The sequence below is a fragment of the Lepidochelys kempii genome, chromosome 4 (genome assembly GCF_965140265.1).
Source record: "Lepidochelys kempii isolate rLepKem1 chromosome 4, rLepKem1.hap2, whole genome shotgun sequence".
Taxonomy (NCBI): Eukaryota; Metazoa; Chordata; order Testudines; family Cheloniidae; genus Lepidochelys; species Lepidochelys kempii.
The window spans coordinates 108,508,575-108,532,500 of NC_133259.1; the positions used below are offsets into that span (position 1 = coordinate 108,508,575).

General features: G+C 41.8%; 1 protein-coding gene across 13 annotated transcripts in view; it reads right to left on the reverse strand.

Moving 5' to 3' along the window:
- The window catches only part of SLIT2 (slit guidance ligand 2), a 424,049-nt gene that overhangs the window by 163,665 nt on the left and 236,458 nt on the right, over positions 1–23,926 (reverse strand). For all 13 annotated transcript variants that reach the window (XM_073342407.1, XM_073342403.1, XM_073342401.1 and 10 more), the window contains exon 5: positions 13,881–13,952. In XM_073342407.1, the coding sequence (XP_073198508.1) occupies positions 13,881–13,952 (72 nt within the window). The remainder of the gene's footprint in view (positions 1–13,880; positions 13,953–23,926) is intronic.

Consider the following 23,926-nt stretch of genomic DNA (forward strand, 5'->3'; position numbering starts at 1 on the left):
AGTTTCCACACAAAGTTATGCTGGAATAGCTATTGGGAAATAACTGCACGTGTAGATAAGCATGAGGAATCACTTGGGAGGTTTTTGAAAATTTTACCCATTCTCCCTTCATTCCACACAGATAGTTCTAGTTGATTTTGAAGAAATTGTAAGATGAGAATAGATTGGTAGATATGCCAGCACATGTCAAAAGATTTTTCTACATGTTACCAGAAATATATTTACTCCATGCAATCTTATGGAAATAGATTTTTCCCCTTTGTTTTTTGTGCTAGATTTTTGTGTTGAAGGGGGTCTTGGCAGATGTATAGCCCATACATTGGCAGTTGGAATGGAATAGAATACTATACTATCATTTGAGAAGAGTCCAGTACTTGTAATGCTCATCGTTAATATCCTTCACTCCTTACCTGGACATAAAATGTAACTCCAATTAGCGAAGTTTTCAATCTCAGAATGTCAACAGTATATTCAATAGAAGATGTTTAGGTGATTTTATTTAATATTTTTTTGTAACATGTTTATGGCATGCTGCTATGTACAGGTACATGAAGTGTTTGTGAGTTAACATTTTAGCTTTTGCAAGTAAGTGGGCTTTGCAGTGTTTATGAACAAACACCATATGTGGACAACAAAACGCAAATAGGTAGAATAAGAGTCTATGCGTAGGTAGTTACAAGAAGGGGATAAACCAGCCCTCAATGTCCCTTTCTTGATTATTCTAAAGCAGGGATTCCTGACCACCTAGCCCTTCCCAAATGCTAACTGAAAAGGAGGTCCCGGCTAGATGGGAGGAGGCTCCTGGGATGGAAATTGGGGGTATAATAGTATTGAAATGGTCAAGAACCACTTGTTCTATGGTAACATTAAATCAGCATTTACTACATCCAAGTATCCACCCTATAATTTACTTTAAATGAACAACTTTGGTCTTTCCTTCTCATCCTCTAAAACAGTGATTCTCAACCAGTGCTATGTGTACGCCTGGGGGTACGCAGAGATCTACCCGGGGATACATCAACTCATCTAGATATTTGCCTAGTTTTACAACAGGCTAGCGAAGTCACTACAAACTAAAATTTCACACAGACAGTGATTTGTTTATGATGCTCTATATACTATACACTGAAATGGAAGTACAATATTTATATTCCAATTGATTTATTTCATATATATGGTAAAAATGAGAAAGTAAGCAACTTTTCAGTACTAGTGCGCTGTGACACTTCTATATTTTTATATCTGATTTTGTAAGCAAGTCATTTTTAAGTGAGGTGAAACTTGGGGGTACACAAGACAAATCAGACTCCTGCAAGGGGTCCAATAGTCTGGAAAGGTTGAGAGCCACTGCTCTAAGAAAACCCCAATGAAGCGCTAATATCTGAAACTTGCTGAAGTGTGTGCTTAGAAGCAAAAACAATATGATGCAGACTAATAATCTTAACCAAAAGCATTCACCCTTTAAGAAATGCAGATGTTTAACCTGCCAAGTATTTACTCATCCTCTCAATATGCTAATTTAGAATGAATGAGTTTCAGTTCCTTCTTTATTTGCACAGGTAGCCACAGTAACTAATCAGTAATCAGCTTTTTTGCGGGGCGGGGGGCACCCGTTAGTGGTCTCCTCCTTCTGAAATTCAATTGTCTTCATATAAGGCATCCAAAGACTCTTGTTCCTGAACTACATACAGGGCCAGCCCACAACATTTTGGCAACTGAGGCGGGGAGCTCAAATGACGCCCCCATTTCACCTCGCTTGGGCCAAAACTTTAAAACGTCTCAATTCTGCCTTCTTCCTGTTCTACTCCTCTCATGGTACTGCTCTGCTACCTACCCCAATAAAGAAAAATTAACAACTTAAAATGCCTTGTTTAAAAATTTTAAGGCACATTTAACTTTCAAATGCCTGAACAGCAAATAGAAAAGGAGTACTTGTGGCACCTTAGAGACTAACACATTTATTTGAGCATAAGCTTTCTTGAGCTACAGCTCACTTCATCGGATGCATTCAGTGGAAAACACAGTGGGGAGATTTATATACACAGAGAACATGAAACAATGGGTGTTACCATACACACTAACAAGAGAGTGATCACTTAAGGTGAGCTATTACCAGGAGGAGAACTGGGGGGGAAAAACCTTTTGTAGTGATAATCAAGGTGGGTCATTTCCAGCAGTTGACAAGAATGTCTGAGGAACAGTGCAGGGTGGAGGGGGGGAATAAACATGGGGAAATAGTTTTACTTTGCGTAATGACACATCCACTCCCAGTCTCTATTCAAGCCTAAGTTAATTGTATCCAGTTTGCAAATTAATTCCAATTCAGCAGTCTCTCGTTGGAGTCTGTTTTTGAAGTTTTTTTGCTGAAGAATTGCAACTTTTAGGTCTGTAATCAAGTGACCAAAGAGATTGAAGTGTTCTCCGACTGGTTTTTGAATGTTATAATTCTTGATGTCCATTTATTCTTTTACGTAGAGACTGTCCAGTTTGACCAATGTACATGGCAGAGGGGCATTGCTGGCACATGATGGCATATATCACATCGGTAGATGTGCAGGTGAACGAGCCTCTGATAGTGTGGCTGATGTGATTAGGCCCTATAATGGTGTCTCCTGAATAGATATGTGGACACAGTTGGCAACGGGCTTTGTTGCAAGGATAGGTTCCTGGGTTAGTGGTTCTGTTGTGTGGTGTGTGGTTGCTGGTGAGTATTTGCTTCAGGTTGGGGGGCTGTCTGTAAGCAAGGACTGGCCTGTCTCCCAAGATCTGTGAGAGTGATGGGGGGGTGTCCTTCAGGATAGGTTGTAGATCCTTGATGATGCGTTGGAGAGGTTTTAGTTGGGGGCTGAAGATGATGGGTAGTGGCGTTCTGTTATTTTCTTGTCTGCATAGTAAACACTGGCATTTTTATCTGTTTGAATAATCAACGTGGTGCTTTCCGTTCCTTCTTGGTTGCAAAGATTTGAACTGCATCCTTCTGAAGGTCAACAGTCTGGGCCAGCTCATGCTCTATTGAGATGGTTGCAAGGCCGACCAGCCTCTCCTGTGTCGTTGTGGAGCGTAGATGTGTTTTTATTAACTTCAGCTTGGAGAAGCTGTGTTCTCCACTGGCAACTGTTACAGGAAGTGTTGGAAGTATGCGCAGAGCAACAAAAGCATTTGGAAAGAGGGTGGTCATCTTATTTGTGCACATATATTCAGAACAGCCTTTGGAGTTGATCCTGCTGAAATGTATCTTGAAAGGGCTTTCAGTTCATCACCTAAATCACTCGCATCAATATCACACATGTCATCATGTGTCAACACTGTCTCTAGTGCCCTGCATTGCTGGTGTAGGTCTTCTTCAGGTATAGTGAGGAGTTTTGGAATATCATACAACATCCCAAATATACTGCTGTGTTCCTTGAGCTGCATGAAACATTCTTCAACTGACTGTATTGCACAATCTAGCACCTGTTAAAGAATTCAACTTTGAATTCTTGTTTTGGGTTTTTATGGGATTATAACATGCCTGGTAATCAAAATGTCTTCTTCTTTGATGACTCTTATATTCTTGAATGGGTGGGAAAATAGCTTTAGTGGGAAGTTCCTCTGCCAATTTCTGTGCACTCTTCAGAACGTTTTGAAATCCCACATCTGACCGGCAAAACTGTAGGTATGACTTTGCTTTGTCTAGTTGTTCCATTGCTCCAGATATATCAAGGTCAAAACCTTGAGGTCTCTTGCTTACAACATTTATTTCAAACAGTATGTCATACCACAACACTAAGCCACACAGAAATTTGAAGTTATGTATGTTCGTTGATTCCATTTCCCTCTGCCACTGTTCTTCTACAAACAGTACCTGTCATAGCATTATCCTCCATAATGGCAACTATGGCATCATCTATCTTCCCAATTTGGTGTTTGATAGGCTTTATCGCCTCCACTCAACTTTCCCATCATGTGGCACTCAGTGGTTTCAGTGTCAGAGAGGATGTTCCCAGATGTTGCTTCAAAATTTGCCATTGATGAGTTGATGCAGAGAAAAATACACAGATGTTTTGAATTACATTAAAAAAATCAGCAGCTGTATCACTGACCACCAAGTTCAATGAATGAGAACTGCAGGGGACAAAAAAAGCTTGAGGGTTTAACTCTCGTATCCGTGTCTGCACTCTTCCGTTCTTTCCTCATGTTGGCACCATTATCATAGCCCTGACCTCTCATGTCAGCTATCCCAATTTCCGTATCTTCCAGCTTTTTAAGAAGCACATTTGTCATACCAGCTCCTGTAGTATCATCAATGTCAATAAATTCTAGAAAATGCTCTGTGACAGTCACCATTGCAGGGGCATTTTCACTAGGCTCTGTTGTTGTTACAAAACGCGCCATTAAAGTCATTTGTTCCATCACGTGTGCAATCCAGAACAACAGAGTAATATCTTGCTGACTTCAGATCTGCCACAATCTTCTGTTTGACTTTTGTTGCCAGTAACTGTATGATCTCATTTTAAATAGTTTTTCCAAGGTTGCAGTGTGTTTACATTTCTTGGGTAGTGACTCTTTTTCAATGCTCCTGAGCACCAAACTCAGCCATCAGCTCCACAACTTCAAGGAAGTTTCCATTGTTTGGCACATAAAGATGATCTGAAGTGTCACACAGTGCTAGGTTTTGGGTAGCAAGCATTCTCACAATGGCAATGAGCCTTTTCAAAACATTTTGCCAGTAAAGAGACTCTGATGCAATCTTCTCTTGATGCTGATCATCTGTGGTGGCCTTTAACCTTAATCTCATCTCAAGCTCTTTCCACCTACGGAATGCTCTCTGGTGATTTGCTGCCTTCTCATGGCATGCCAGATTTTTTCATTCCTTTGTTCCTGTGGAAACCAATGTGGCTAGAATATTAGACTGGAAGAGTTTGCAATAAAAACAGTATGTGGCATTCTGGGTTTTTGAGTACATAAGCCGTGGCCTCTCCACTTTGTCACCATTGGGAATTTCATGCCAGTAATGTGTTGGATGGAAACTTCTATTTTCATTGTCTTTGGGGAACATGAAGTTTTTCATTTGCTGTGGCCCATGCAGTACAAGGAAGTCCCACAGGCTGCTGCGCAAGTGGGTCTACAGTGCTGGATCATCTAGACTTAAGGAACTAAACACAGCAGCAGCTGTTTCTTGCGCCTCCACCACACTCTTCTCTGATCTACACCTTTCTTCAGGAATGTGCATGGTTACATCCATTTGAGGTGGAGATATGGATGCTGCAGTACCTGCCAGGTCACCTGCACTCTGACTAACTGGAAGATCAGGCATCTCCTCACCACCCTCATCCTCACTGGGGCCGGAAGGCTCACCGTGGACATCTGTGTCCATGTATCTTAAGAGAGCTCCTTCCTGCTTAGATAGAAAAGTTTCCTTTGCTTTCTTTCTTTTTCTGAATGCTGCCCCAAAGGGGCGTTTTCTTCTTTCACTCATGACTGTTGTTCTGTGCCAGCTATAGTGGCTATCAACACTCAGTTGAAGGGGAGAAATAAGCAGGCTGGTAGCAGGGCCTGAGGGAAGATTTCCCCATCTTAAGGGCCTAACTGGCTCCTACTACTTCAGCTGACTGCCTGTTCTCCTCAAGTGGATTCAGGGAAGCAGCAGGAAACAGGAAGGTCCTTGAGAAGCTGGTGTTAATTAGTTCAGACTCCTGGGGGTCCTAGAGAGGTACATAAGAGGCTCCTCCTCCTGTCTCCCCCTGTAGCTCCTGCTGGTTTCTGTTATTCCCTCTCACCTTTTCTCCTGCCTGCCTGTTAAGTCTCTTGTGCCCTCCTTCCTCCAGCACTCCACCATCTCTGTGCATCTAGAGCAGAGAGAATACATATGCACCAGCAGCAGACACAATTTTCTACACTCCGGGTCCTAGTGGCCCCCTTCTCCCACACAGTCTGGAACCTGAGGTGGCCACCTCAGTTCGCCTCATGGTAAGGCCAGCCCTGACTACATACTAAAACAAACTTGATTAGAGCACTTTAAAATCAAGCTATGGCTTATATAAACTACGATGATGTTATTAAGAAAAATGTGGCATATGAGCCTATATCAATACACATATAGTACACTGAGATTATTCCACATGGGGGTGATACTCCTGTAGCGAAACAACAGGCACACAGACTTAGTATTTCGGCATCCTTCACATGCCGTGTCAGACCAGATGGAGTCAATAAAGCCAACACTAAATTATAAAATACTAGAGTATATGGGGGAAAAGCTGGAGGGAGCTATATTATATGCAGCAGGGATGAAAAAGTTCAGACTTCCTTATTTCTTGAGACCAGCCAGTAGGATGTGCCAGCTAAAGGGTGTCACTAGAAACATGGGTGTCCAAGTCTGTCGTACTCCATGGACAGGCAGAACAATCTTTGCCAACTGTGTTTTACTACCTTTATCCACTGTTTTTAATGGACTTGGACCCACTTTCATATATCACTAGACTCCTCTACTCAATGTCACCTTGTCCTGAAGAATAACTAGGTAAGGAGGTTTCAGAGTAGCAGCCATGTTAGTCTGTATTCGCAAAAAGAAAAGGAGTACTTGTGGTACCTTAGAGACTAACAAATTTATTTGAGCATAAGCTTTCCTTTTCTTTTTAGGTAAGGAGGGTTTCAGAAAAAGAGCACAAAAGAAATCTACTAAGAAAAAGGCAGGAAAGAGAGGAAATAGTGGCAAGGGGCTGAAAAAGGAAGTTCAGAGAGAGCTGGAAGTGAGAATGTGTATCCTTAGATGGAGCAATACTGCAGACATGAGGGTGAATTAAGGTGGCTGCCTTTACGAACTGCACTAACAGGGAGTCGGGTCACATGAGATTAACAGAGATGGCTTTGCAGTTACTCCTGGGGTAATTTTTGGTCACTCCACACGTTCAGAATTCATGTCCCCCACAGATTTCTTTGTTTCCCTGTAGAAAAATGATTTCTGACAGGGAAGCAAAGGGAAGCCACGAGAGTGGTCATATGCCCTCCCTGGCAGCGCACGGTTCAATCACAGCTTGGGGAGGGAGGGGCAGCCGTGCACGAGAGAGACACACACACTCAATCCTTCTTGCTCGAAATTGCAGCACGCTTGGCATGGAGGGGCGGGGCTTCAAGGTGTTTCTGAGGGGTAGGTAGGCTCTGTCCCCTGAGGCAGAACAGAATGTAGCAGCCTGCCTGCTTATTTAATTGTTCCCATTGTCTTTGTGAATTCCCCCAGAAGTATAAAACAGGTGTAAAAGTTTTACGGCTCCTTTACATTGCCATTATGGTATAAAGAATAATATGGCTTTTAAATACTTATGGTGCTTTAGTGATTAGAACTGGTCTAAATTTTTTGACTGAAAAAATTTCCTATCAAAATGTGCTCCATGACCTGTTTGCTACTGACCTTTCTGGAGCTAGACAGTAGCCAATATACATTGTGAGTTTAATTCCTCAGCCACCCTCACTTGCTCTTCAGTTGCCTATGATGTAACATTGAGCATATAGCTGCATATATTTGTTGACTAATAACTCGAAATAAAGGCTCATTACTAGCTACATTACTATTAGGCAAGGGGGATTGGGGATTTTCTCCAATGCTCCCCACTCCCATTCTCCATCCATTGTATTGTAGTTTAATTAATTACCAAAATAATTGAAACCATTGAAAATATTGCATTGTTTTGACAATTCAAATATGCAGAATTTTGCAGAATTTAAAAATATTGTGTGCAGAATTGTTAATTTTTTGGCACAGAATTCCCCCAAGAGTATGCAGTGAAGACACTGACCTGGGATTCAGAAGGTCTAAGTTCAATTCTTACCTCTGACACAGAATTCCTGTGACATTTTGCATACACAGTCACTTAATCATTTTGTACCTCAGTTCCCCCCTTTGTAAAATGGGGATAATACTTTTCTTCTTCATCAGCTTTGTGAGGAAAATTCCATTAATATATGTAAGGTGCTCAGATACTACAGCAGGGGTGGGCAAACTTTTTGGCCTGAGAGTCGCATCAGGGTTGCAAAACTATATGGAGGGCCATGTAGGGAAGGCTGTGTCTCCCCAAACAGCCTGGCGCCCACCCCCTATCTGCCCCTTCCCACTTCCCGCCCCTTGACTGCCCCCCTCAGAACCCCATCCCCATCCAACCCCCCCGCTCCTTGTCCCCTGACTGCTCACTCCCAGAACCCCACCCCCATCCAACCACCCCTTCTCCCTGTCTCCTGACTGCCCCAGCCCCTATCCACACCCGCGCCCCCTGGGACTCCCATGCCTGTCCAACCCCTCGTTGGTCCCTGACTGCCCCGGCCCCTATCCACACCCCCACCCCCTAACAGGCCCGCTGGGACCTGCACACCTATCCAACACCCCCCCCACCCCGGTCCCTGTCCCCTGACGGCCCCGACCCCTATCCACACCCCCGACCCCTAACAAGCCCCCCGGGACTCCCACGCCTATACAGCCCCCTCTGTTCCCCATTCCCTGACCACCACCACCCCTCCCCCCCCGAGAAACACCGCCCCATCCAACTGCCCTCTGCTCCCTGTATGCCCCCTGGGACTCCCTGCTCCCCGCCCCCTTACCCTACCAGAGCCAGCCACGTCGCCACACTGCCCAGCAGGAGCAGCGGGCCAGAGCGCTGGCGGTGCAGCGCACTGAGGCTGCGGGGGAGAGGGAACAGTGGGGGAGGGGCCAGGGACTAGCCTCCCCGGTCGGGAGCTCAGGGGCCAGGCAGGACGGTCCCATGGGCTGGATGTGGCCCATGGGCTGTAGTTTGCCCACCTCTGTACTACAGTATGATTGCCATATAAGAATCTAGACAACCCTGGATCTTATCTCAACCAAAAGGGCACAAGATGAATTAACAGCATTAAGAACTTTTGTATTCCCTCCTGAAAAAATACATACGTTAAAGAGGGAAGATTCAGAGGTCAAAGTACACTGATGGTTCTCAAAACAGAAACCAAACTTTCTCTGTTTCCAACAGTTGGATCCAGATATTGTGGCTTGACAACATGGATCACCTAAACTGAAGCATAACATCAATGATTGTAGCTAAGAGCAACAATATTGATAAGGGTGTTCTTCACATGGGTGAAGGCAGTCCTCCTGAAGAGAATAATTCAGCCTTTGAGAGAAAAGCAGCACACCGTCCCCTGCCATTTGAATTGCTGGCATACCAGGTACTGGGAGGCCTGTCTGGGAAAACCAGTATAGACTATGTCTAGTCACTCTTTGCCTTTCAGACAATGTGGCCCAACACCACCACTGAAGAACAGGCCCAAGCAATCAGTGACTGATTTCTGATGCAAACAGAGCTGTCTTTGGCATCTGTCACCACTTGTGTCACGTTGAACAAATCAGAATGTAACAACCATTCCCTGGACTGAATCTTCGGTCTACTGAAATCATCAGTTGTTTAGGAGGGTTTCTCCAGATAAGGGAGATATACGTATCTAAATATTTTTGGGGGCTCAACATAGGACCTTTAATGGTTCCTTTCGTATGGGCTGACTCTGGGTGCACCTTGTTTATTTAGTATGGAAGCAGTGGGTGCCATTAAAAAGTCAGCATTTACCAAGAGTTATCATCCAGTATAGTCCAAGATGACCACCATTTCCCCCTCTACTTAGGACAGGAGAGGTCAATCATAATTGTGGTAAATGTTAGTAAATACTGACATTTTAATAGTTTCTATTATAGCACTGCTGAATTGTCCCGGAGAACTTCATACATTTCAGAGTCCAACAAAACATGTTCTGAGCCTCCAATACTGCTCTTTTTTCTAAGATGTTTATGTAAACACATATCTCCGACCTGGTCAGATTTAATGTCTGAGTTGGTGATGTAGGTGAACTAGCTATCCCAAGAGATTGACGTCTTTCAGAATACACTAGCAATTCTGGTTCTCAAGTCCTCTGAAAATGGTGATATCTTATGCATAATATTAAAGAAAGCTTGAGATTGTCCTGATAAGGATGATTTTGTCCAAGTTCTATGGAAACTGAACTCTTTCTTTGTAGAAGGTGCAAGAGGGCTCTGGAGTGTAGTCGACACAGGAGCTAACTCTGAGGCAAGAAACCAGAAAGACCCAAAAAAGATATTACTTGCACAAAGAAGAATGCTCCCATCTAGCTGAGCTGAACAAACTTTTGTTTTATTTTGCTCACTCTTCTGGAAGATTGGAAGGCCATTATTTGACTGCACTGAAATGCCTTGCCAGGCTGTTCTGTCTCTTGACTCCTGACAAAATAAAGTACTAGTGCGTTTGATGAACATCAACTGTAGTTTAAGAATAAATTCTAGACATAATGTAGTTTGAATTAGCAAATTGTCCCAGTATCAGATTCCTACTTTTACTTTATTCCTTATCTCTGCTACTATCACCACTATAATTTTGATGAAGATTCTTAACGTCATGGCCAGACCAAAGGTCAGAGTAATACATCGGAAATGCTGAGATTAGAACAAACCTTAATTATTGGTAACAATAATACTCAATGAGGCGATGCAAGTACTTTGGTGGTTGTATATTAGACAATCACCTGAATCGATGGATAGAAAAAAGATTTTAACCACTCTATTTTGTAACAGCTTTTGTTTGCAAATTAGTTCAATCTTTCTAAACCGACGATTGGTCAGCTGTTTCCTGACTTCTTTTGGACAATCAAACAGAACACAGTGTTTGCTATCTAACTGATCTTGACAGATATTACTTCTATGGATAGGAAATTGTGGTTTTAAACTCTGCCTCTCTTTCTCAAGTCTCCAGAGAGGTGTGGAGGGCATCCATTTTCTAAAGATTTAATTTAATAAATGCTAGAACTTGTCTGTTATCACAAGTTACACAGAGACCACCCAACCCAATGATATACATTCCACTACGAGATGGCAAAGAGATACTGTCATTGTCTAGTCAGATGATGTATAGGTATTTCTGTGGAAAACTTTTTGAAATTTCCTTTTGTTCTACTAGTGACAAAGATCTGAGAAAATATTCTTCTTTGGACCACAAGAAAAGGAAGCAATCTATGGTGGCCATTCTGAAATTCAGAATTTTGGTGCTACAAAGAGGCTTTGGACTTCTTGGTATTGTTAGGACCTTGCTGATAGCTTTGCATGGATTATCCCCAAAAGAGGAAAGGCTTTAAACATTGTTATTGGTGTGTACAGAGTGATTATAAGTGATTTGAATACCAGAACCTTAGGCAAACTGCTCTGCCGGCTACCACACTAGAATACATACTCTAAACCTTTGTTAAATCCTGGAGGTAGTCCTGTCCTATGTCACGCAGGAAACTGGAGTCTAAATTACAATGTAATGGGATATTTCTGGCATTCTTAAATCTCACCCCCACATTAGAAAGTTTCCATTGATGCAGACTCATTACTATTCAAAGTTCTTTTTAGAGCCATAACAATTTTCTTATGCAAAGGATCATTCAGAGAAATATTGCCCTCTAGTGGTAGCAAAAATTTTCTTAGACTTGAAATAATAATGGCCCCAAAATGCCAAAAATTAAAACTCAAAACCCAAACCAACACACCTTGAGCAACATTTATATAAGGGGGTAGGGCTTGCCTCAGATTTAATCTCAGATTTTAATGCAGAGTGAAACTTCAACATGAATATTTTTAAATATAAAAGCATGAGTCAAGAATCATAATCAATAGGCCCAATTCTCTGCTTTAAACTTTCTAGTATCTTTACAAGACTCTATGATAGAGCTCACATTCAGCTGAATAAAAGAAGCTTGAGGAGTACAGAAATTAGTTTACAAAATTCATTTGCCTCCCTAGAATAAACAGCCACCTCTCTCCTATGTGTCATCGGGAGAGGTGGCTGTTTATTCTAGCCACAGTCTCACTGTGAGGTGATGGAAAATCACCAGTATCACCTTTTTATAAACAGAAATACAATTATATGTCTTTCTGAATATGTTTCATGCCATTAAGTCATTGCAGTATCATAATATTCTCGCTAGACAATGCTCTCCTACACACCTAAGCACAATGAAGAATACAGGAGACGATAGGCCACTATAGAGGCTACAGGAGCTTGATGCTCTAAAAGAAAAAGGGTCTACAGAGATTGCCAAAGTGAGATAAGGAGGATGATGCACAAAAAAGATTGTGCAGACCCTGGAGTAGGATGACTGTTAGGGTCAGGGAGGCAGAGATATTTGAAAAAAGAAAAGGAGTACTTGTGGCACCTTACTTAGAGACTAACCAATTTATTTCAGCGTAAGCTTTCGTGAGCTACAGCTCACTTCATCGGATGCGTACTGTGGAAAGTGTAGAAGATCTTTTCATACACACAAAGCATGAAAAAATACCTCCCCCCAGCCCAGTTTCCTGCTGGTAATAGCTTATCTAAAGTGATCACTCTCCTTACAATGTGTATGATAATCAAGTTGGGCCATTTCCAGCACAAATCCAGGTTTTCTCCATCTAAAGTGATCACTCTCCTTACAATGTGTATGATAATCAAGTTGGGCCATTTCCAGCACAAATCCAATCTAATCTCTGTAAACAGACTCAAAGAACATTCCTGAACCCTTTTCTGAAGCTGAAGCTCTAAACATGAAATTACGCAAGAACTGTTTAATCCAACAGGCCCACTTAATTTGCTAGCCTGATACCAGATGCAGAAAGCTTTAGATTAGCATACAAACTTGTTTCCCTTCCTGGTCTCAGGATGTCCCATTATAAGCTACGCAGTGTTCCACCATTATTTGCTTTGCTTTTTAGCCTCCCTCCTCCCACATTTAATTTGAACAACATTTCTTTTCAGAAACTGCTTGTTACAGGCAGAACAACAAATGAAGAAAATTGTATCCAGAGGGGAATCCACAAGAGGGCTTTGAAAAGTCCTGTTTTACTATTGCTGTCTTTAATAGAATGAAAGGCAATTTATTCACTCACAACTAGCAAATGGTAAGTGCAGAAGTCACCAATTTGTTGCCTTAGACCTGACAAAATTCCACATTTAGGAGCCATGAAAAATTGCACGAGTTATGGGGCTACCATGTCTCAAGAAAGATGGTCACCAATCCTGTACAAAGGGCTTGCTTTACCATGAAAGAAAAACTGTGTGAGAGAAGTAGTCAGATAAAAAGTAGATATGTATTCTAGTGGATTGGTTAATACAATTATTTCAATCTTTCTCTTTAACAAGATTAAATAAAAGGCAGCCCTCTAGACCCTAAGCAGAACAAATTTTCACAAGAAATAGTTATAGTCAGAAAAGATAGCTCATATTTTCATTTTCCATTAAAACACTGAGGCCTGGTCTACACTGGGCGGGGGGGAGCAGGAGGGGGAAAATCGATCTAAGTTGTGCAACTTCAGCTACATGAATAAAGTAGCTGAAGTCAACATACTTAGACCTACTCACTGAGGTGTCTTCACTATGGTGAGTCGACTGCTGCCACTCCCCCGTTGACTCTGCCTACGCCTCTCGCGGTGCTGGAGTACAGGAGTCGACGGGAGAGCGCTTGGGGCTGGATTTATCGCGTCTAGACTAGATGCAATAAATCAACCCCTGCTCGATCCATCGCTGCCCGCCGATTCGGCGAGTAGTATAGACATACCCTGAAAAAGGCCTGAAGACCAGATATTAAACCCAGGTTACCATAAGAAAATAAATATATTGTTTTGACATCTTTAATTCCTTTTTAACCATTTGGATTTGGTGAGAGGAAATTCTAGGATGTTCAAATGTATTAAATACTTTTGCTAAAACAACAATAAATCTCTTGATTTTCAGGAAGAGACTCTCTCAACAGTTGCTACAAAAGGTGTTTGAAGAGAAAAACATCTGATAAAACAAAGACAATGTGCAAGTAAAATATAACCATCAAAATATAAAAGTCAATAGGAAACTACTTACAAATTTTTAATATCTACGGCCCCACGGAAAGCCTTCCTTGGAATTGCTTGAATTTGATTTTCACTGAGATCACTGCAAAAAAAAAAAAGATGAAACGAAACTTAAAAGTTGTTGTACATATTTTATCTGTACAAAAGAATTTTTGTAAAGGAATACCAATTAAGAAAATGATTTCAAAATGAATCCCAACCACTGTAATTCAGTCTACGCTCTTTATGAAATATATTTCATTATAGCAACTGACTTGTAATTAACTACAAAGAAGTAATCACATTTCTCATATTACTTGAGCTGCATAGCAATAAAAAGGTCCTCCATGTAATATGTGACAAAATAACACCATTTTTAACAGATGTGGTCAAACTGATTTTGCTTAATTTTGAATGCACTTAAACACTGAGTTCAAACGTTTGACTCAGAATTACGTTACACTCCATTGAAAGAAGACTGAAAATGAGAAGAGCATGGACAGAGAGGGAAACAACCTGCTGAACACAGGAGTTGCCACATTGAATCAGACCTTCACTCGATCTAGACCAGTATACTGTGCAGATAGTGGCCAGTACCAGATGCTTCAGAAGAAGGTGTAGACAGTAGGCAGATGCCCTCACAACTTATCCTGATCTGTAATAATTGGAGATTGGCTTAAACCCTGAAGAATAAGGTTTAATATCCCTTTAAAAAATTTGTTCGTATTTACTGTATCCATTATCTATTTAAATAGCCAACCCCTTTTGGAAATTGCAAAACTCTGCCTGAACAACTTCCTGCTGAAATGAGTTCTAGAAAACCAGAGTAAAACTGAAGCAGCGAGCAGAGAGAGAGAAAGACTGGATAAACAGCAGAGAGGGGGAAGAAAAATTCTAGTGGAGCTTTTGGAAGCTGTTCTTTCCTTAATATAAATTGTACACCAGCTCAGGCTTCCCATCAGTAGAAAACAGAGTTGAGGAACTCAAACTAGTTTTGTGAACCCCCAAAACAGCACGAGGAATTCACAAAACCTCACACTTTTTAAGGTTTGTCCATCTCCAGATTTTAAACTACTACAAAGTTTATATTCATATAACTTGCCCTGAAAAACAATCCTATATGTATATATCACAAGTCCTTATCCAATTCATTATCAATTTAAAGAAAGGAAGGAAAAAAGCTATATTTATTTGCTAAATCTGCTGTCCTTGGCGCATCTATTATCAAAGCATATCTAAAAGTAGACCCTGCTAACTATTACTAAGAGTGTGTGAAAAGAGAGAACCTGTGAGCTGTGATTTAATTTTCAAGTCACTTATGTAATTTTGAAAATGGAATATGACTGCATTGGTCTGGTGATAAATTCAATGACAAATTCAATTCATTCAAGGAATGAAATAGTGATCTTCAGCTGTAGTTACGATAACTTGATGTTACAGCCTTCTCTAAGAAATTATATTATAATCATAAACAGAGCATATCTATATTTACATTTCTCTTTAGGTGACAAATTTTATATGAATACAATCTTTCTCTGCTCCAACATATAAGAAAGGAAGTTAGCAATAACAATTCTTGTCTTGCTAAAGTGACAGGATATAACCTATCTCCATGTAATTGCAAGACACCATGGCCACATACACATATAGAAAAGGAGTACTTGTGGCACCTTAGAGACTAACCAATTTATTTGAGCATAAGCTTTCGTGAGCTACAGCTCACTTCATCGGATGCATAAAAGTGGAAAATGCAGTGAGGATGTTTTTATATACAAACACCCATTTTTTCATGGTCTGTATCACTTCAAAAGGTTTTCTCACCCCACCCCACTCTCCTGCTGGTAAGAGCTTCCCTAAAGTGATCATCCTTACAATGTGCATGATAATCAAGGTGGGCCATTTCCAGCACAAATCCAGGTTTTCTCTCCCCCCACCAACATTTCACACAAAGATGGACTACAAGCCGTCAGAAACACTATTCCCGATAATGTCACGGCAAACCTGGTCGCTGAACTTTGTGACTTTGTCCTCACCCATAACTATTTCACATTTGGAGACAATGTACACCTTCAAATCAGCGGCACTGCTATGGGTACCCACATGACCCCACAGTATGCCAACATTTTTATGCCTGACTTAGAACAACGCTTCCTCAGCTCTCATCCCCTAATACCGCTACTCTACTTGCACTATATTGATGACATCTTCATCATCTGGACCCATGGAAAAGAAGCCCTTGAGGAATTCCACCATGATTTCAACGATTTCCATCCCACCATCAACCTCAGCCTGGACCAGTCCACACAAGAGATCCACTTCTTGGACACTACAGTGCTAATAAGTGATGGTCACATAAACATCACCCTATACCGGAAACCTACTGACAGCTATTCCTTCCTACATGCCTCCAGCTTTCACCCAGACCACACCACACGGTCCATTGTCTACAGCCAAGCTCTACGATACAACCGCATTTTCTCCAACCCCTCAGACAGAGACAAACACCTACAAGATCTCTATCAAGCATTCTTACAACTACAATACCCACCTGCTGAAGTGAAGGAACAGATTGACAGAGCCAGAAGAGTACCTAGAAGTCACCTACTACAGGACAGGCCTAACAAAGAAAATAACAGAACGCCACTAGCTGTCACCTTCAGCCCCCAACTAAAACCTCTCCAACGCATTATCAAGGATCTACAACCTATCCTGAAGGATGATCCATCACTCTCACAAATCTTGGGAGACAGATCAGTCCTTTCCTACAGACAGCCCCCCATCCTGAAGCAAATACTCACCGGCAACTACATACCACACAACAGAACCACTAACCCAGGAACCTATCCTTGCAACAAAGCCCGTTGCCAACTGTGTCCACATATCTATTCAGGGGACACCATCACAGGGCATAATAACATCAGCCACACTATCAGAGGCTCGTTTACCTGCACATCTACCAATGTGATATATGCCATCATGTGCAAGCAATGCCCCTCTGCCATGTACATTGGTCAAACTGGACAGTCTCTACGTGAAAGAATAAATGGACACAAATCAGATGTCAAGAATTATAACATTCATAAACCAGTTGGAGAACACTTCAATCTCTCTGGTCACGCGATTACAGACATGAAAGTTGTGATATTACAACAGAAAAACTTCAAAACCAGAGTCCAGCGAGAGACTGCTGAATTGGAATTCATTTGCAAATTGGATACAATTAACTTAGGCTTGAATAGAGACTGGGAGTGGCTAAGTCATTATGCAAGGTAACCTATTTCCCCTTGTTTTTGCCAAACCCCCATTCCTCAGACGTTCTTGTTAAACCCCGGATTTGTGCTGGAAATGGCCCACCTTGATTATCATACATATTGTAAGGAGAGTGATCACTTTAGATAAGCTATTACCAGCAGGAGAGTGGGGTGGGGGGAGAAAACCTTTTGAAGTGATAAACACCCATTTTTTCATGGCCTGTGTGTATAAAAACATCCTCACTGCATTTTCTACTTTTATGTATCCGATTAAGTGAGCTGTAGCTCATGAAAGCTTATGCTCAAATAAATTGGTTAGTTTCTAAGGTGCCACAAATACTCCTTTTCTTTTTGCGAATACAGACTAACATGGCTGCTACTATGAAACCTGTCATTATACAAATATAGACACCATTTGCTGATTCTGGGTATTACAATTAAAATATACACATGAATTGACAAAGTTGAAGATGTGTATTAAAAATTTGAAAATAAAAATTCACACAAACTATTAATGGCCAAAATCTGTCTCTTGTTAACTGAGATGGGAGTCTCCACACACGTCCAGGCACCTACAAATGTCTGGTCAGGCAGATCACTCCACCAGCAATATACTCAGCAATTCTGCTTTTCTGTGAGAGGGAGAATTGAGAACACAGAATTTTTTTCTGCTGGGCCCACACATCAAAGATATCAAATTTCATGTACTGAGGCTGTGTACCCTAAAGTACCCTGCTGAATATGCTAAATTTGAAGCTTAAGGTGCTGGTTTGCAAAGGCTGCCAAGCCTGCTGATCTGGGCTCACATTAAACAACTTCTCTCATCATTGGGATAACCTAACAAAAATAACTACAAAGGCTTAACACAAGTGATTATTTTTTAATTCCTCCAAATACATTGCTGTAATATCAGTTGACTTAAATGGAGGTACTCCTGATGTACACTGAAAAACGTTGGAGGAAATACAGGCTCAATGTACAGAAAAACAGACAACAACTTTTTAAAAGGCTAGTTTTAACTAAGCTTATTCAGAACTGAAAAAGAACTGCAAATTATAAGCTAAAAGTTTTGAATTCGAATATATTTATGTCTATTAAAACTGATATACATCACACTACATTAACCAATCATCCTATCATTTCTTTCTAGGACTTTCAGTACAGTCTATGGATGGTAACCAGGGGATACAGAAGGCAGACTGCACAATATTTATGCTACAACCATTTTTGGTTGCTTTTGTAAGTAGCATCTACATTCTGAATAAAGAAAGCCAGTCTCCATCACCTATTGGTCAACTTCTCCCACAGGCATCTTTGTGCTTTCTTCTACGCCATCCCTTACGTATGGAATGTCCTTCCTGAACTAACCCATAGTGTCACCAGCCTGTGCTACTTCAAATCCCTCTTCCAGACCAATTTCTGCTGTGATGCCTACAGAATTTTCCCAAATAGAAACAGCTAGGTGGTTGGCAGGGACTTCCAGTATTTATTTCATTTGTGTGTTACACATTGTCATAAATATAAAGGGAAGGGTAAACCCCTTTGAAATCCCTCCTGGCCAGGGGAAAGCTCCTCTCACCTGTAAAGGGTTAAGAAGCTAAAGGTAACCTCGCTGGCACCTGACCAAAATGACCAATGAGGAGACAAGATACTTTCAAAAGCTGGGAGGAGGGAGAGAAACAAAGGGTCTGGGTCTGTCTGTAGTCGTCTTGGCCGGGGACAGAACAGGAATGGAGTCTTAGAACTTTTAGTAAGTAATCTAGCTAGGTATGTGTTAGATTATGATTTCTTTAAATGGCTGAGAAAAGAATTGTGCTGAATAGAATAACTATTTCTGTCTGTGTATCTTTTTTGTAACTTAAGGTTTTGCCTAGAGGGGTTCTCTATGTTTTTGAATCTAATTACCCTGTAAGATATCTACCATCCTGATTTTACAGGGGGGATTTCTTTATTTCTATTTACTTCTATTTTTTATTAAAAGTCTTCTTGTAAAACACTGAATGCTTTTTCATTGTTCTCAGATCCAAGGGTTTGGGTCTGTGGTCACCTATGCAAATTGGTGAGGCTTTTTATCCAACATTTCCCAGGAAAGGGGGGGGGTGAAAGTGTTGGGAGGATTGTTCATTGTTCTTAAGATCCAAGGGTCTGGATCTGTAGTCACCTAAGCAAATTGGTGAGGCTTTTTACCAAACCTTGTCCAGGAAGTGGGGTGCAAGGTTTTGGGAAGTATTTTGGGGGGAAGGACGCGTCCAAACAGCTCTTCCCCAGTAACCAGTATTAGTTTGGTGGTGGTAGCGGCCAGTCCAAGGTGTAATATTTTGTACCTTGGGGAAGTTTTGACCTAAGCTGGTAAAGATAAGCTTGGGAGGTTTTTTCATGCAGGTCCCCACATCTGTACCCTAGAGTTCAGAGTGGGGGAGGAACCGTGACACACATATCATAGAATCATAGAATACCAGGGTTGGAAGGGACCTCAGGAGGTCATCTAGTCCAACCCCCTGCTCAAAGCAGGACCAATCTCCAACTAAATCATCCCAGCCAGAGCTTTATCAAGCCTGACCTTAAAAACCTCAAAGGAAGGAGATTCCACCACCTCGCTAGATAACGTGTTCCAGTGCTTCACCACCCTCCTAGTGAATTTTTTTTTCATAATATGCAACCTAAACCTCCCCCACTGCAACTTGAGATCATTACTCCTTGTTCTGTCTATCTTATAGTTAACAAAACAAAACCCCTTATTCGAAACTGTCTAGCTGTGAGAATAACGGGCATGTGTAAAGAAATCTTCTTATTGTTCCCTTTTCATCCCTTTTCTGCTTATTTTCACTGTTTGTTATACCCATTGTTGCATTTATACTGCAAGCTCTTTGGAGCAAGGCTTGTCCTTTTATTCTGTACAGTAACTCATCACTTAACGCTGTAGTTACATTCCTGAAAAATGCAACTTTAAGTGAAACGATGTTAAGCGAATCCAATTTCCCCATAAGAATTAATGTAAATGGGGGGGGGGTTAGGTTCCAGGGAAATTTTTTTCACCAGACAAAAGACTATATTATATACACACACACACACACAGAGTATCAGTTTTAAACAAACAATTTAATACTGGTTTCAGAGTAGCAGCCATGTTAGTCTGTATTCGCAAAAAGAAAAGGAGTACTTGTGGCACCTTAGAGACTAACAAATTTATTTGAGCATAAGCATCCGATGAAGTGAGCTGTAGCTCATGAAAGCTTATGCTCAAATAAATTTGTTAGTCTCTAAGGTGTCACAAGTACTCCTTTTCTTTTTAATTTAATACTGGTACACAGTGATTATGATTGTGAAGCTTGGTTGAGGTGGTGAAGTCAGAGGATGAGATACTTCCCACGGAATGCCTTACTGCTAAATGATGAACTAGCAATTGGCTGAGCCCTCAAGGGTTAACTCATTCTTGTTAATGTAGCCTCACACTCTACAAGGCAGCACGAATGGAGGGAGGAGAGACAGCATGGGAGACAGAGACACACACCGTGTGTGTGAGAGAGATGTGCATTGCCCCTTTAAGTACACTGACCCAACTCTTAAGTACACTGCCTTTTTAAGTAGATCAGCAAGCTGAGACCGCAGCTGCTGCCAGGAAGAGCCCTCTGTCCTGAGCCCTGTCGTGTGTCCCCCCCGCTCTATGGAAGATGGGGTAAGCGGAGTGCAGGAGCAGAGGGGAGGGAGACATCCTGACATTAGCCCCCTTCTTCCCCCCACCCCCACCCTCCACACACAGCAAGCAGGAGGTTCCAAGGCAGAGGGCAGAGCAGCACATGGCAGTGGGGGAGGGATAGCTGAACTGCAGGCAATTGATAGCCTGCTGGGTGGCTGCTGCACAGGGAACTTAGGGGAGTGGGGAGCTGCTGGGGGGCTGCTGGTCCACCCTGGTTCCAAGCCCCCACCAGCTAGCTGCAACGGGCTGCTCTTCCTGCAAGCAGTGGACAAAGCAGGCAGCTGCCAAACGGCATTATAAGGGAGCATTGCGCAACTTTAAACGAGCATGTTCCCTAATTGATCAGCAACGTAACACTGAAACAACGTTAATCGGGACGACTTTAAGTGAGGAATTACTGTATTTGTATGTCACCTAGCACAATGGGTTCCTTAATCCAGCAATCAGAAGGAATTCTGGGTGGGGCCAATGGGACTCTACTGCTCCTCTCATGTGGGTTTACATTACACACTGGTTGCCATTTAAAAGCTAGTATGTACTTACCACATAGGAGCACAAGAAGTAACTGTTCAGACCTTCAGGCCAGATGTACACTACAGATCTATATCAGTATAACTATGTTGCTCAAAGGTGTGAAAAATCCACACCCTGAGCAACATATTTATACTGACCTAATCCTCTGCGTAGACAGTGCTCATCAACACAGCTATTGCCTCTCCGGGAGGTGAATTAACTGTGCTGTGGAAGAAGCTCTCCCATTGGCATAGGAGCACCTCTGCTAAAGAGCTATAGTAGTGCAGCTGACAAGCCCTTACTTATGGCAGAATAGGAATTAATTGGGGTAAGTTTGGTTGACTTTTTAATGTAGACCTCTCCACTTCATATGGGTCTTTACTATCGTTGCTGTGACTGTTTACTACACAGTAGGCTGCAATCAGTGATGGTTGGGGTATACTGTTGATTACAAAAGAAACAGGGGTGTTCTGTGTCCTTGGCCAGTATTTTCCATTCCTGTACTGTTGTACAGCATGCAGTCCTTGTTACAACGAGGCAGCATTTTAGTCATTCTGTATGTACTCTACATAGTTTGTGAAGCCCCTTGGGATCCTTTAGAATGAAAGGGGCTTGTGAAGAGTGTACAAACCCTGCACTGGAAAGGAAGGGGTTAAAGAGCTGCTTAAAAGGGGAAGCAGAGTGGCTCATTGGCAGACAGACAGACACTGGAAGTGAGCTGACCTCCATGCTGAGCTCCTGAATGTGTCAGAAGTGGTCTTGCTGCCGCAGGCCTGGCCAAGCCTATAAAGCAGGCACCTGTGACTCTCTGAAGATCAGAGATTTTATCTTTATGCTTTTGTTCTTTACTTTACCTTGTGGGAAGAGAGCGAACTGGAAGTGATCTAGAGAGGCTGCCCCATAGGACCTGCAGGTGCAGGATTTAGCTGCCTACCTCTGGATCCCAGTGGAGAGGGTGGGCCCAGGCTCCCCTATCAACCCCTAAAGAGAAAGAATGCTACACTGGCTTACCTTGATGCAGGGAACCTAGTTGGAGGGAGAAGACTCTGAAGACATGATAGGAGATCCTGACTCAGGGGAGGAGCCCTGAGGCCTCCTGGTTAATCCTGAAGACTCCCCCAGTTGTTATACATACCCCTTTATACATACCCCAAACAGGACAGACTTGAACACGTGATCTGGCCGGATGGCAGAATCACTGGAAGAACTGACCACCACAGTGCAGAGCAGTAGTAGGAAAGAGGGGTACCCAGGAGGAAGACAGCCTGCCACACCCCTACCTGACAAGTAGGTGGTGCCAGTGGTGAGCATCCCCCTTCACAGGGCTCCATAAGGGTACAATAATACCATAAACTAGTAAAACAAGTGGACATCATGGGTTCAGAAGTATAAACCTGAACTTAAGAGAGAGGGGGCATTTACCTGTTCCAGAAATGAGGATATCCATCTGGGCATTTTACAATAAAGGGACACTCCCACTGAAACAAATTATTCTGCAGCAATATTACAGCCCTATAGTTTACACAAAAGACAGTGTGTCTATGAAACAGTATTAACAATTCAAGGATGAATGATACAAGTGGAGAAATTAACAAATAATTGTATACAATGAATGAAAATAACATGAATGAAAATAACACAGTAAATTGCAGTAAACTCTTTGCCACAGGGTGTAATGAAACAATATTCAAACCCTATAATAAGTTCAGATGATGTGTAGCAAATCCTATTCGCCCCATGAGCCTCTTCCAGATAATTTTTTCACAGTTCTGTTTAGCAATTGGTAGAGAGGGGATATAATCCACATTATTAGGCCAGTTTCTCAGTTCCATAAGAAGGCTTTGCCCCTTTATAATAGGTACTCAAGTAACTGCAACTTTGTGGGTTTAATCTATCACATGCACTTGGCTTCCACAGCTCCTCCAATAACACTGCGTTTGATGTATCCCTTCTAAGGTATTAGCAAACAACTGTTTCATCTATATTCCAAGAGCCAGTGTAACAACATGTAACTTTAGCACTTCTTTAGTATTGGGGAGAGGGGAAGCCCACAACAATGATATTCTGGAGACACATGAGCAGGACTGTTTTAATGGTTTGTTTAAGTTTAAATACGGTTCAGCTGCGTGAAGGGAATATGGCCAGAAACTTTGCTGGTTTGTGTTATTTTGATTGTACCACCCCCCACTCCCAAAATCAACAAACAACCCCCCCCCCAACTATAAATAAACACACACCAGAAACCTCTGAATTTTTGTGTGCTTTACTTGGGACTTCTGAATTTCTGCCCTGCTACACAGACCCTTTGAGAATCTGACCTCCATTTTTTGCACCCACAAAAAAGGTCAGATTGAGGCTGGTCTCAAAATCAGACCCTAAATGTGCAGAACCTGAATAAAAATATCCTTGAGCAAATATGAAACAACATATTCTACCAAAAATTGAAACTAAGGCATTTAGACAGTGAAACTGAACTAATTTATTTGTTTTTATGTTGATATTTCAGAGCATACTAGTAAATGAGGTGTAGTATATTTTGTAGACGTACCTATAGAAACTCATTTAAAAAACAAACAAATCTACTATTAAATTTTTTGGGGAAAATGGAGCTGGACT